The sequence below is a fragment of the Falco rusticolus genome, chromosome 1 (assembly GCF_015220075.1).
Source record: "Falco rusticolus isolate bFalRus1 chromosome 1, bFalRus1.pri, whole genome shotgun sequence".
In the NCBI taxonomy this organism is placed as follows: domain Eukaryota; kingdom Metazoa; phylum Chordata; class Aves; order Falconiformes; family Falconidae; genus Falco; species Falco rusticolus.
This window is the reverse complement of record NC_051187.1, coordinates 32,385,465-32,397,634: the sequence shown is the minus strand read 5'-3', so window position 1 is coordinate 32,397,634 and position 12,170 is coordinate 32,385,465. Positions and strand designations below refer to the sequence as shown.

General features: G+C 46.6%; 2 protein-coding genes across 4 annotated transcripts in view; one reads left to right on the top strand and one right to left on the bottom strand.

Annotated features, from left to right (window-relative positions):
• Window positions 1-4,641, bottom strand: part of PTPN11 (protein tyrosine phosphatase non-receptor type 11) — a 30,759-nt gene extending 26,118 nt beyond the window's left edge. For 2 of the 3 annotated variants that reach the window (XM_037375632.1, XM_037375633.1), the window contains exon 1: window positions 4,144-4,287. In XM_037375632.1, the coding sequence (XP_037231529.1) occupies window positions 4,144-4,157 (14 nt within the window). In that variant the 5' untranslated portion in view covers window positions 4,158-4,287. Of the gene's footprint in view, window positions 1-4,143; window positions 4,288-4,531 lie in introns of those variants that run through there. The other variant, XM_037375634.1, reaches the window with a different exon arrangement.
• A 59-nt stretch (window positions 4,642-4,700) lies between these two features.
• RPL6 (ribosomal protein L6) lies at window positions 4,701-8,909 on the top strand. The gene is made up of 7 exons (XM_037375636.1): window positions 4,701-4,806; window positions 5,523-5,789; window positions 5,883-5,981; window positions 6,423-6,566; window positions 7,583-7,631; window positions 8,030-8,214; window positions 8,714-8,909. Exons 2-7 carry the CDS (start codon window positions 5,523-5,525, stop codon window positions 8,864-8,866), a joined length of 897 nt encoding a protein of 298 aa, XP_037231533.1. The 5' UTR covers window positions 4,701-4,806; the 3' UTR covers window positions 8,867-8,909.
• The last annotated feature ends 3,261 nt before the right edge of the window (window positions 8,910-12,170 follow it).

Sequence of the window (12,170 nt, the reverse complement as noted above, 5' to 3'; positions counted from 1 at the left end):
CAAAAGAATGTGGTGCTGACCGCTGCCAGATGCAAGAGCACTGCTCCGTCTTCTAACTACCATGGCAATTTCTCTGCTCCGAATATATCCCGCTTAAATACAAACACCAAGGAATCTCATATCGATATTCACCACCCACAAACAGCCTTCCGAATGACTAATGTAGTGCCCTGCCAAAGGAGAACTGTATATGGTCTGTATCTAAGAAGCTCACTGTCCCCACCTATGGCATTAACTTTTGAGGGACTTACTCTTAGCCATTCAGTTAACACATCTGCGTTTTCTCTTATCTATAATCAAGGATTTTTATTGCACTCTTGCAGTACTAAACTACATCTCTGTATTCCAGATGAAAGGGGGTTTTAATAAGGCATGATTTTAGAAGACAAACTTGGAGAAAAACCAAAACCAAAACCATGCTACCACATAGTCCAGGGACAGAGGTGAACACAGCCACTAAGAACTGTTTTAGTGGCTTTGTCTGACTTGTATTTGGCAATTAAAATATCACCTTTATTTTTCAGAGTTGTCATAAATCAGACAGTACGCAGGTCACAAGTGAAAATGCACATCTGTACGTGCAGAAAGAACACAGACTACTCCTCTTTGTACCCGAGGTTCTCTGTTTCTCCAAAGTAAGGCAAAACATTAAGGCTAAAGACTCTGCAACTAATCTCATTACAAATATGAGTGCTGTATCTAAAAAAAAATTGAATAGCATTTCTGATCATTCCTGATACAGTCAGCATTTCACGCTAAATTGCTAAAACAGCAAAACATGAGGGTGCATGTCTAAATTTAGGGTTATTATTTCAATTGTTTCAGCAGTTCCTTCTGTACTGAAAAGTTGACAATATTCCTACCCAGGCCTTGTCCAGCCTATTCTCTTAGAAATGGTTTCTCATGGAAACATTCTGGAGAGTTTCAGAGATTCTAGAATATCCAGACCTCTAGCAAGTCATTCAAATTGGAATTAGGATTACTTGTGTAGTGATTCCATTTCAGAAGTAAGTGACTCTTCTTGTCAGTCTTGCTTTTCTTTCTAGTTAAGGATATTCTGCTTGCACCAAGCAAAACTAGTGACTACTACCATATCTTTAACTGAAGAACACCACCAACAAAAAAATCATCAAACCTATGCAGCACAAGTCATGAAAAAAAAATTAAAAAAAAATATTTTCAAGTTACTGCAGCAAATGGGAACAAATTAATAAATAATGTTACATTTATCTAATGACTACTCAAAGATCAAGAAAATTTCTGATTGATGCAGCCTCACAAAAGAAACTGCACAAGCATCAGTACCTAGGATGAACTGAACATTAAATAATGTATTTCAGAATATAACAGGTTGGTCTGCAGAAGCTGATAATATATTTACCACACTTCCACCCCTAAAATATCACTTCCATTAGGAGAAACCAAAAAGCAAACCAAAGAAAAGTGCAGCAACATTTTAAACAGTTTATAAGCTTTTTGAATACACACAAGATTCAAGAGATACCTTTGAAAGGTTTTGAATTTATATCAAAAATGTATAAAAACCCAAAGGAGAAATTATTGGAATCAGCCCTACAGATTTATTATATAGTGACACTCCATAACCTTTAATTAATATATCTCCCATATCTTATCCTAAACCCTAATGCATCTGGAAGTAACTGTACACAAGTTGTTAAAAGGTGTAAAATAACAGAAAAAACCCCAATAATTTAATGAACAGACAGGACTACAAATAACTTGTGCTTAAAGGAGAGGGTAAAAAGATAACAGGTTGTTTAAAAAAAAAAAATCTCACCCCCACATACACATACGCTCCCACTAAAGATGGCAAAAAGTCAGTAAGTATAGCAAAAGAAAAGCTACATCTGGGAGACCGATGCAGCTTGTTGCACTTTACGTAACTTTTGTTCTAATGGTAACTTGTACTCCTGCTCTCTCATCTTTGTATTTTTGGCTTTGAGTAGGAAGATGCATTTGTCAGCCACCCCAAATAGAAAAATGGGGGTGTTAGTGATCTCTGTTAAATGGTTCCGGACCGGTGATCAAGATCGCTTCATTTGAAGTACTGCCATCACATGTGTGCTTTTGAACCTTGGTGGCTACATCCCTTCCAAAACTGGAGGAGAGAGCAAAGGGGACTGCAGACACAGATACCAGTAACATAACCCCTATAGAGGACCTTCTCTTACGCTGCCTTTTATAGGGATGGAATGCATTTTAGACTTTTTTTTTCTGCTTTCCTTCTCCAATCTCTATTATGAGCAGGTGCAGAGGCTATCGCAAGCAAAGGGCATCACAGCCAATAAGTACAATCAAGAAAGTAACACAATGCACACAAACCCACACTCTAATTAAACTAGCTGCCCTCACTATGCATGGAATACTCCTTACAGCAATTCTGAGTTGGGGGGTTCAGCAGCATAACATTCCAAGTCTCTTATTAGTTTACAGTAAGATGAAAATGTTGGCAGAAAAGTAACCAGTGACATAGCAGAAGTCTCAATTACAAAACTAAGGGGATATCAGCTGAGCAAGACACCTTTTGATGAAAAATAACACATGGTAGGAAATACAGCCTCAATACAATTCTCTATTTTTTTAGCATAGTACAGAAAACAGCAGGATTTTTAAGTCCTATATTGCCAGCATATTTCTCTTACCAAACTGAAGAGAGAGAAGAAAAAAAATCAATACATTTTTCCATACTGTGACTGGGCTTTTCTAATCACCTTTTCAAGACCAGGAGAGATTAAATCAGTTCTAAGTCTCAACTGTCACAAACACAGCATTCAGGGAGGCAGTGACTGGTAGTTTAATTACTCCAATTAGGCTCATCAGTTTCTATTTCTCATCTTTTTTCAGCCTCCTTCACAAGTTACAATTTAAAGTTCTGAGCAGAATATGAGGATTACTCCCGATAATGAGGAAGTTCACAAGTGTTTCCAAAAGGTAACTTTCACACATCTTCCGACGTGCGAGTAGGGACATGCAGAAAACACAATATATGCTAGAGATCCTCCACAGGCTTCCGAAGACCCCAAATCCAAATTCAACTATAAATGGCCACAGACTGAAAATCAACCCATCTAGTTTCACCATCTTAAGCAGAATAAGGAAGAGAAGAGCCCAGTGTTGAAGAAGTTATACTTTAATTGATATTACTTAAAGAGATGTATCAAATTTCAGAATTGGTATGTTAGATAATAAAATAACAGTCTTTTTCGGTTTTATGACAGTAAGTCCTTGTAAGTCTTAACATTTACCTTAACCTCAGCCCGAAAAGGACTGCTAACACAGACAAACATCAAAATACATTAAGGACAGCGAGAAGCTACAACAAAGAAACAGATTCAACTGTTTATCATCCTGATTTTTGAACGCCACAGGGTTTTGAGATCAGACCAAAAGAAAAATAAACGAAGAGCCCAGATCAGGTCAGCTTACCAACACTCATTTGAAAGCTGGCTCGCATTTTAATTTCAGTAACATCACTAGCGCTGGACTAGAGAGAGCAACGCGAGCCTCCCTGGCCTGGGATACTGGACCAAGAACTGAGTGGGATGCCAGGTGGATAAAATTCATCTCCTAGCTCCGGTTCAAGTGCACATGCTTGGCACAGCCACCCGCACCCCCTCCCCCGGAGCCAATGTTACCGTGGCAGCTCTGGGCTCTTCACGGCCGGCGGCGGACCCCGAAGCCATCCGGCTCCCTCGCCCCACCGGGCCCCCAGCCAGGCCGGGGAGGGCGCCCCGGCGCCGTGCCGCGCCGGCTGGGCGAGGGTCCGCCCGCCGGGGAAAGCCGGGCGAGGCGCGGGGAGCCGGGCCAGCCAGGCCCCGATTCCAGCCGAGGCGGCGGCTGCGGCCCCACGACGACGGGAGCGGAGCCATCGCACCCCAGGAGCGGGCGGGGAGAGGCGCAGGGACCGGCTGCAGGCAGCCGGGGGAGGGCTGCCCCTGCGCCGCAGCCGTGGGGCGCGGGAGGCCCTGCCCGGCCAGGGAGGCCGCAGGGAGCAGGCCTGGCCCAGCGGCCCCCCGGGAGCCGGCGCTGCGGGGCCCGGGCGCTGCGCACCACGGCGGCAGGCGGCCCCCTGCCCGCCGCCCCCTACCCACGCCGGGCTCGGCGCGGCTCCCTCCCGCTCACCTCCGCGATGTCATTTTCCTCCCGCAACACCGGCGGGTGGCGGTGCGCCCGGCCGCCCCCCTCGACGGCCGCCTCTCACATGGGGGGAGCCCCCACGGCGCGGGCCGCGGCCTTACGGGCGCCCTGAAGGGAGCGTGAACAACGGCCGCCTCAGGCCCCGGAGGCGCACGGAGCGCGGCGCGGCCCGCCCTGCGTCACCCGCCCGCGCCGTCATCGGCCTGCGCCGACGGCCCGGCCCCGCCTCCACCGGCCCGCGGCGGGGGCGGCCTGTCAGCGCCCCCGGGAGCCGGCCCGTGCCGCCCAGCGGGCGCTGGACACACCCGCCACCGGAGCTGCGGGGCCTCGCCCCGCGAAGCCGGGCAGAGTGGGGGTGGGCGCGGAGCCTTACCTCGGCCGTGCCCCGAGCCGGAGACAGGGTCAGGCAGCGGCAGGACAGCGAGCTCCGCTCCCGGATCCCCGGGCCACCACACCGCCCCCTCGGTGCCGGGATGCGGGTGTCCGGGGCTCCGGCCCGCCGGCCCCTGCCCGGGTAACTGGGGGCTGCTCCGGGCCGGGCCGGACTACCAGTCCCAGCGTGCTCCGCGGCCGGCGCGCTGACGTCAGACGCCGCGCTCTCTTTAGGCCGCTTGTACCCGGATGTAGGTCCCTTTCCCTCCCCGGAAGGTAAGAATGGCGGAGCGGTGGCGGGCAGGGCTGGGACCCGGCGGGCGGCATCCGCTGCCATCTGCTCTCGGGTGGCTGCGCTGGGCGCGCGGGCTCGGTCTGACGCCCTCGGGGAGACGGCGATGAGGCGCGGGCGCCTATATGGGGGCGGAACGGGCGGTTTGGTCGCCTCCGGACAGGCTAGGCCGCGGCTGGCTGTGGAGGCCGGGCAGGGCCGTGACCGGCAGGGCCGGAGCCTCTCGGGGCGCGCCGGTGCCCAGCGGAGAAGTGGGAGCAGGGCTGGGCTGAGGCCGCAGCTGGAGGCTTCGGGGGGCCGAGCCGTGGAAGGCCGGCGCAGCCCCGCCGTGTGGCGGGGCCTAGCAGCTCTGGCTGAGCCGGAGGAGGCCTGAGTGCCGGGCGGCTGAGAGCAGCCTCGGGGCGGAGGCGGCCTCGGCAGGTGCTGGTATTTCCCGGGGCTTCCTGCTGGGGAGGGTTTCGGTGCACCCGGCGAGCTTGCAGCTGCTGTAGCACAGAGGAGCGTTCCACGTTATGGATGGGCGTGCAGCGGGCAGAATGGTTTTTGACTCCTGATCAGCCACGGCTGTGAGAGGTGGTTGACAGCTATTAGAATGGCATACAGGATCAAGTTCTGATTCTTTAATTTTGTTTCTGTGATTTAGATGCTCCTCTGCGTATCTTGTAATAAATCATAATTTCTGTTTTATTTGCATCCACAGATGGCGGGTGAGAAGGCGCCCGGTGAGAAGAAGCCAGGCGAAAAAGCGCCTGGTGAGAAGAAGCCAGGCAAGAAAAAAGCTGCTGAGAAGAAGCCAGCTGAGCAGAAGACAAGCCAGAAGGAAGCAGGTGACAAGAAGAAGAGGGTTAGGAGGCATCATGCCAGCCGTAACCCTGTCCTGGCCCGAGGTATCGGGAGATATTCTCGGTCAGCCATGTATGCCAGAAAAGCATTGTACAAGCGCAAGTACACCGCTCCGGAAACAAAGGTAGGACAATAAATACGGCATTTAAATAATCACAATATTCATGGTGATCTTGGTTTGAAATGTCATTATGTTTTCCCTTTTCCTTGCCTATAGATAGAAAAGAAAAAGAAAGAAAAGCCACGTGCAACCATCACCAAGCCAGTGGGTGGAGACAAGAATGGAGGCAGCCGTGTGGTTAAAATCCGCAAAATGGTAAGGAAAAGAACTCGGATGTTTGCACTTTAATGCTGTTAGGTGTAACTGTTGACTAGGTGATGTGCCTCCTGGTGCCGTGCTTCACTGAACTGTCAGCAGTTATATCCTTGAGATACAGACCCAGCGACTGTCGTTCTTGGGGAGATGCTGGTCATTTAGAAAACAGCCAGTAGGCACAAGTGGGTTCTTTTCTGCCGTTTTGTGTTGCTGTGCTGAAGCAGAAGCACGTGTAGAAATACAGAACTGGTCTGAACTTCCGCTGCTGCGTAATTTTACAGAAGATATTCAGTGTGTTCTGCTGGTTGCAGCAGAAGAAAAATCTTCCAGAAGTCATCTTTAGGGAAACAGTATCTCTTAAGAAAGAAGGAATCTAAACTGTAGTGAAAGTTTTCTGTCCTGTGGAATACAGGGTAGTACATTGTTTTCCTCTTCTTCCAGCCCAGGTACTATCCCACTGAAGATGTTCCTCGCAAGCTTTTGAGTCACGGCAAAAAGCCCTTTTGCCAGCACAAGAGGCGGCTGCGGGCCTCTATTACTCCAGGAACTGTTCTGATCCTTCTGACCGGCCGTCACAGGGGCAAGGTAATCGGGAATGTCCTTCCTGTTGACTCTTAGAGTGGCTTTGCAGCATTTCTGTGCTGAAATTGTTTTGACTGAGCTGAGGTACCATGAATTTACCAGCCAATTTCACAGGATTCTACTCAACCACTAGATAACAAATCTGCAAATCAGTTTTCCTGTGAATTGTCTAGATGCTTTCCCTTGTCTTTAGGGAAAACAGTCCTATGAACTAATGTAGAACTAATGTTCTACACCGTGCTGGAAGGCAAACAGGCTAGTCCAGTTGCTTAGACAAAATTAAGGGAGTCTTGCTGCAATGCAGAAAAGATGTAGACTTGTGTCAAGCTAACTTTGCACTGCAGAATAGCAGAGGCGATGCCAGTTTCTTATTGTTGCAACAAGGACCTCAGACTAGGTATTGCAAAGGAAGAATTACATTTTCAATCTTGAACTAATTATCAAGGTAACACTTGATTGTTATATTAAGATGTGTCTTAGTCTTAATGATGTTTACTAATAGGTCTTAACTGACATCCTTTATTTTCTTTAATTTATTGGCTTTAATGTCCCGTTACTTAAAAGAATGCTGTTCAAAGGAGAACATGACCAGAAAGATTAAAACACAACTGGGGGGTGGCTGTGACAGTGTGATATGTTGTGGTGCCCCTCTTTATCTTGTTTTTATCTTGTTCCTGCCTTTACCTCATACAAAGAATTTGGGTGACAGGATGGCTGTCTTGTCATCCTGTAGAATAGGCAAAGATTAAAGAAATGTACTAATTGGTTTTGCTCAGCCTTGAATGATGAAGCATGTGGAGAGCTGCGATCTGTCATAGGTGAGGTAACTGTGAGAAATGTCGGTAGTTTGGCTTAGGTGGTGGTTACTTCTCAAGGCACACTGTTGCACCCGTGCCTGGATGCTTTATCGATGCTGACACGACACCAGTGACAGGCCGAGGTGGGATGGTCCTGGTTTGGTTGCAGTATTTGAGAGTGCTGGGACCTGAGGACTGATGTCACATCTCCTCTCTTTTCAGCGTGTTGTCTTCTTGAAGCAGCTTGATACTGGCCTTTTGCTTGTTACAGGTAAAAAAATATTATAAACTGTGATGATTTTTGTTTGGGGGTGGGGAGGTGGATTTGGGGATTTTAAGTTCAGGTTTGTCTCTGGTCAGTAGTGCTGCAGATCCTCCCGCAGGTGGTATGGCACATCATGTGTTCACGTAACTGCGTGGAATCACATTTTGTTTTTCCAGGGAGGTGAATTAAGCTTCAATATCTGAGTACTTGGAAGAGATCAGGAAGCATTTGTTGGCTTTTCTAGAGGCTGTGATGAAGGGCTTTGTGGATTGTTCAGATTCTAGATGTAGGCATCTCTGGAAGAGACTAGTCCTCTCCTACACCACAAAAATCCAGTGTAAAAGCAGTGGTTGTTCCCAGGAAAGCTAACCTTGTTCTCTCTTTTGTCTTTCCTCTGCCTTTAGGACCCTTGGCTATTAATCGTGTCCCTCTGCGTAGGGCCCATCAGAAATTTGTTATTGCTACATCTACAAAGGTTGATATCTCTGGAGTGAAAATTCCCAAGCATCTCACTGATGCGTACTTCAAGAAGAAGAGGCTGCGTAAGCCCAAGCACCAGGAAGGCGAGATCTTTGACACTGAGAAAGAAGTAAGAAGCGTGTGTGTGTGTTTTTTCCATGCTTTTGTTAATATAAAGCCAGGCTGGAAAGAGGAGAAATACCATGAAACAAATGGACAATTGAATTTTAAGTGGTCCTCAAAGTGAGGTAATTTCACTACAATTAATTAATACAGCAGCACTGAGATAAACCCCTTTAAAATTTGGGGATTCTTTTCTGCTTGAACCCTAGCAGAACAGCAGCAATGATTATTCCAGTTAAATATCTTTTTTGACCGAGAAACACCTTTAGTGTTTTGATCCTGCCAACAGCATGCTGCTGGCTCTGCTATCTGCAACATAAGCCAAACAGTGGCTTCAGTTCTCTCTGCCACCTCCGGTCTCCTACCACCTTTCCCATATTTAGAACAAATGGAGAAATAATTTCTTGAAAATGCCAGACTTGGGGTTTGCCCTGAATTTTGTCATCTCCGTAGAAGAGTCTGAAGTCACTCTGCAGGATTTTAACATTATTCTTTGTACTTTCTAGAAATACGAGATAACAGAGCAACGCAAGTCAGACCAGAAGGCAGTGGATTCGCAGATCCTTGCACGAATCAAGAAGGTGCCTCAGCTCCGTGGGTACCTGCGTTCTACATTTTGTCTCTCAAATGGAGTCTATCCTCACAAATTGGTGTTCTAACTGTTCTGAAAACACCACATTAAATCTGAAGGGAAAAAAGCAAGGATTTCTGGTCTCTTCATTGCAATCCGTAATAGAACGTGTTGCATAAATCTTGCAAGGTGTGTTGTTTAACAGATAAGCCTGTGGCATGGAATTCTGAGTGGCTGTACATAGATACTAGAATTTTGAGTGTATAAGGTTTTGGATTGATGGGCTTTGGTGTTTCTTTCATTTGGGGTTTGTGGTTGTTGGCTTTGGTTTTTTTAACTATGTAGTATAAAAAGGAAATCGGTATTCTTAACTATGAATGAGTTGGGGGGGGGGGGGGGCGTGGGGACAGCACAACATGCACCAAACCCCAACAGATTTTCTTTCAGTAGTAGTAGATAGGACTGCTGGATTGACTGATATGGAGAAATAATGTGAAATGGGGATAATGGACATGGATTGTGATTGTATGTGTCTGCGCACGTCATTGACTACCCATCAGGACACACTGCAGAATAAAATCCAGCCCCATGTCTGTGCTGGCCTATTTCTCTGCACCCTTACTGTGCTGAAACTAGTGCTTCAGGTATCCTGTGTAGAACCAGGTCTTGGCAAAGCAACACCGCTAAATCAGTAACTCATTAGCATTTTGAAGCTTGTGCGCAGATTTTTTGAAATTGTATTTCTGATGAACAGCTTTGATCCATCAATAGCCACAAACCTCAGCAAATACAGCAACATTTTGGGGTGTTCCAGGAGCTATGATTGTGTTTTGAATTGGAAACACTGGGAATACTCCAGAGTGTTGCAGGGTAACATCATCCCTGGAACCATAACAAAATTTGGAATGTATGTGTCTTCGCAGGCCCTTTTTTTCCCCCCTGTTCTTTGTTTATCCATGTGGGATGTAACGCTTTCAGTCAGGAAGAATACCACCTGCTTAGATCAAAAAGCAAAAGCGTAACAAATGAGTTAAGAAACAGAAATTGTTTCTGTGAAAGGCAAGTATTTTTCTATCTGGGATACTTCCAGAGTCTCAGCAATTTTCCTACCTCAAAAACTGGCAGAAAGTGAGTTGAGAAAGTTAGTCGTGTCTGTTTTCTTTATCTGTTGAGGTCAGTTACCAGATACCTGGAAGAGGATGCTTGGGCAGTAATAGCTCTGCTCTTACAGAAACTGAGGATGTACATATTAACAAATCTGGCATGCTTGAGCTGTTTCTTAGCCAGACTTATGCAGGAAACAAGGCTTATATAACTGCACCATCTGTCTTCCCATTAATTCTTAGCTGAAGGTAGCCAATGGGGTCAAACTTGACAGGGAGTAGAGATTTCATAAAAGCTTCATGAAAAGGGGATAGAAAAAGGAGTAATACAGCCCTCGCTGAGGTAGAAGCTGGCATGTCGTGTACTAACCACATTCATTGGGAAGGAGGAATCGGGCTTCAAGTGCTCCAGAGCCAACAAAAAAACTTGGACACCAGCAGAATACCTGGCTTTGTGGTTGTCCTTAGCTGAGGTGGCTGGTGTACATACTGCAGAAGTATTTACCGCTGGTTTACTCTTCCACATTCTTCCTCTTGATAACCAACATATTAGTGTGGTTCAGCAGAGGGAGCCAGTGAATAAGCTGTGTCCAAATGCAGAGCCCGTGGCCAGCTCGTGTTGCTGCCTTGCGGTGCTCCTAGAGGATGTTCCTTATTTTTCACTGTCATCGGAGCTATGTCTGTGATGAGTTACATCTTACGTCTTATGTGGTTTGGTAAATAATAGGTATAGTCAGAGGTTTCTTAAGTTGATGTGAGGTTTTGCTGCAGTGGTGGGACTGGCCTGTTAACATAAATCAGCTCTAAAAAGAGAGAAAAATGTTCCATGCATCTCACTGCTAGTACTAAGATAAGGTTACTGATACTACCAGAGAAAGATCTTAACCCTGTATCCTTAGGAAGCTCACTTAAAGTAAAAATTGTATGTGGGAACGCTTAAATGGGAAAAGTCCAAAACCAGCAAGGAGATTTCTGGGTCAAAATAGTTTGTAGCAGCATGTGATACTGCAAAGTCTGGGAACAAATTTGGTCATGCAGTTGCAGTCTTCAGAGGTACTAGTGCTTCCATCGTTGCCTTCCCCTCTGGAATGGGGAAGTTGTAGTAACAAAATAGTCCTGTGGGCTGGTCTGAGCATAACCAGACATTTAGATAAAATGGTATTGTCAATAATTGCTGATTGCTCTGACACATGCCTCATTTGTGTATGAGAAGATATGAAATGGTACTTGGAACCATTAACCTTGTTTACTGAAAGGAGAGGCTTTGTCTTCCAGTGTGCTGTCAGGAAGTGATTTGGTAATTAATTCAGTTATCTTAATAGGTCCTGGTATGGATAAATGGCCTCGTGTGCTGCCATTGCCTCCCTCGCCCCAGCCCTGTCACTGACAAGGTGGTGACCAATAACATAGCCGTGCAAGGTGGGGAGAGAGAGGGAGGAATTAATGTTTTCTTGCTGGTTGAGATCCCCAAACTGAGTCACTGTGGGACCAGATGAATGTTGCTGTCGGCACAAAGGGGTGTGGGAGCAGGCCTGCTTTTGGGGGTGCTAGCTGTTAAATTTTAACACCAAATCATGCCTCCACAGTGCTGAGCAGCTCCTCGGGCTTTTCTGCAGAAAATGGCAACAGCAAAATCCCCGTCTTCCGTAAGGAGAGGCAGCCAGTGGACAGCTGGGATTTGTCTTTCTCTTAACCTCTAAAATATTTTCCCTGAGTCCTGTGAAAGCTGGCTTTTCTTCTGAAATGGGATGAAGGATGGAAGAAAGGAAAAACAAGGACTGTACAGATAGCCAACACAGAAACAAAGTGAATATTCAGAAGGATTTTTTAGTCTAGATAATACTGTCCACTACCTGAAAAATACTTCCATCACATAAAGAGCTTTTGTGTGTGTTCTCGCTGTCCTGCAGCTTTTCTCATTCTGAGCATGTAAACAGTTCTGCAGTCCTCGCTAGCTGAGTCATTGCTTTCCACTGTGCATCCCCCACAGAAGAAGCTAGAGACATCCAAAGCCTCAGTCACCCAATCAAAAGTGCTGGAGATGTGCAGGTCCAAAAATAGTGACAGGCTCAACCACAGCAGCACTTCATTAGCATGAAATGTGCTCTTTGCTTCAGCTGCCTAATAAAGTGATATGTAATTATAATAAAGCATCCTATTGAGAGGAAAGATAGAGGGATGTTGGCTTTCTCAGGGAATTGGTAATAAGATGCAATGACTTATCTACAGACACCTATTTTTACCTATTAGCTGCCTCTGTGAGATGACCTGATGGATTCAGTCCAGCTC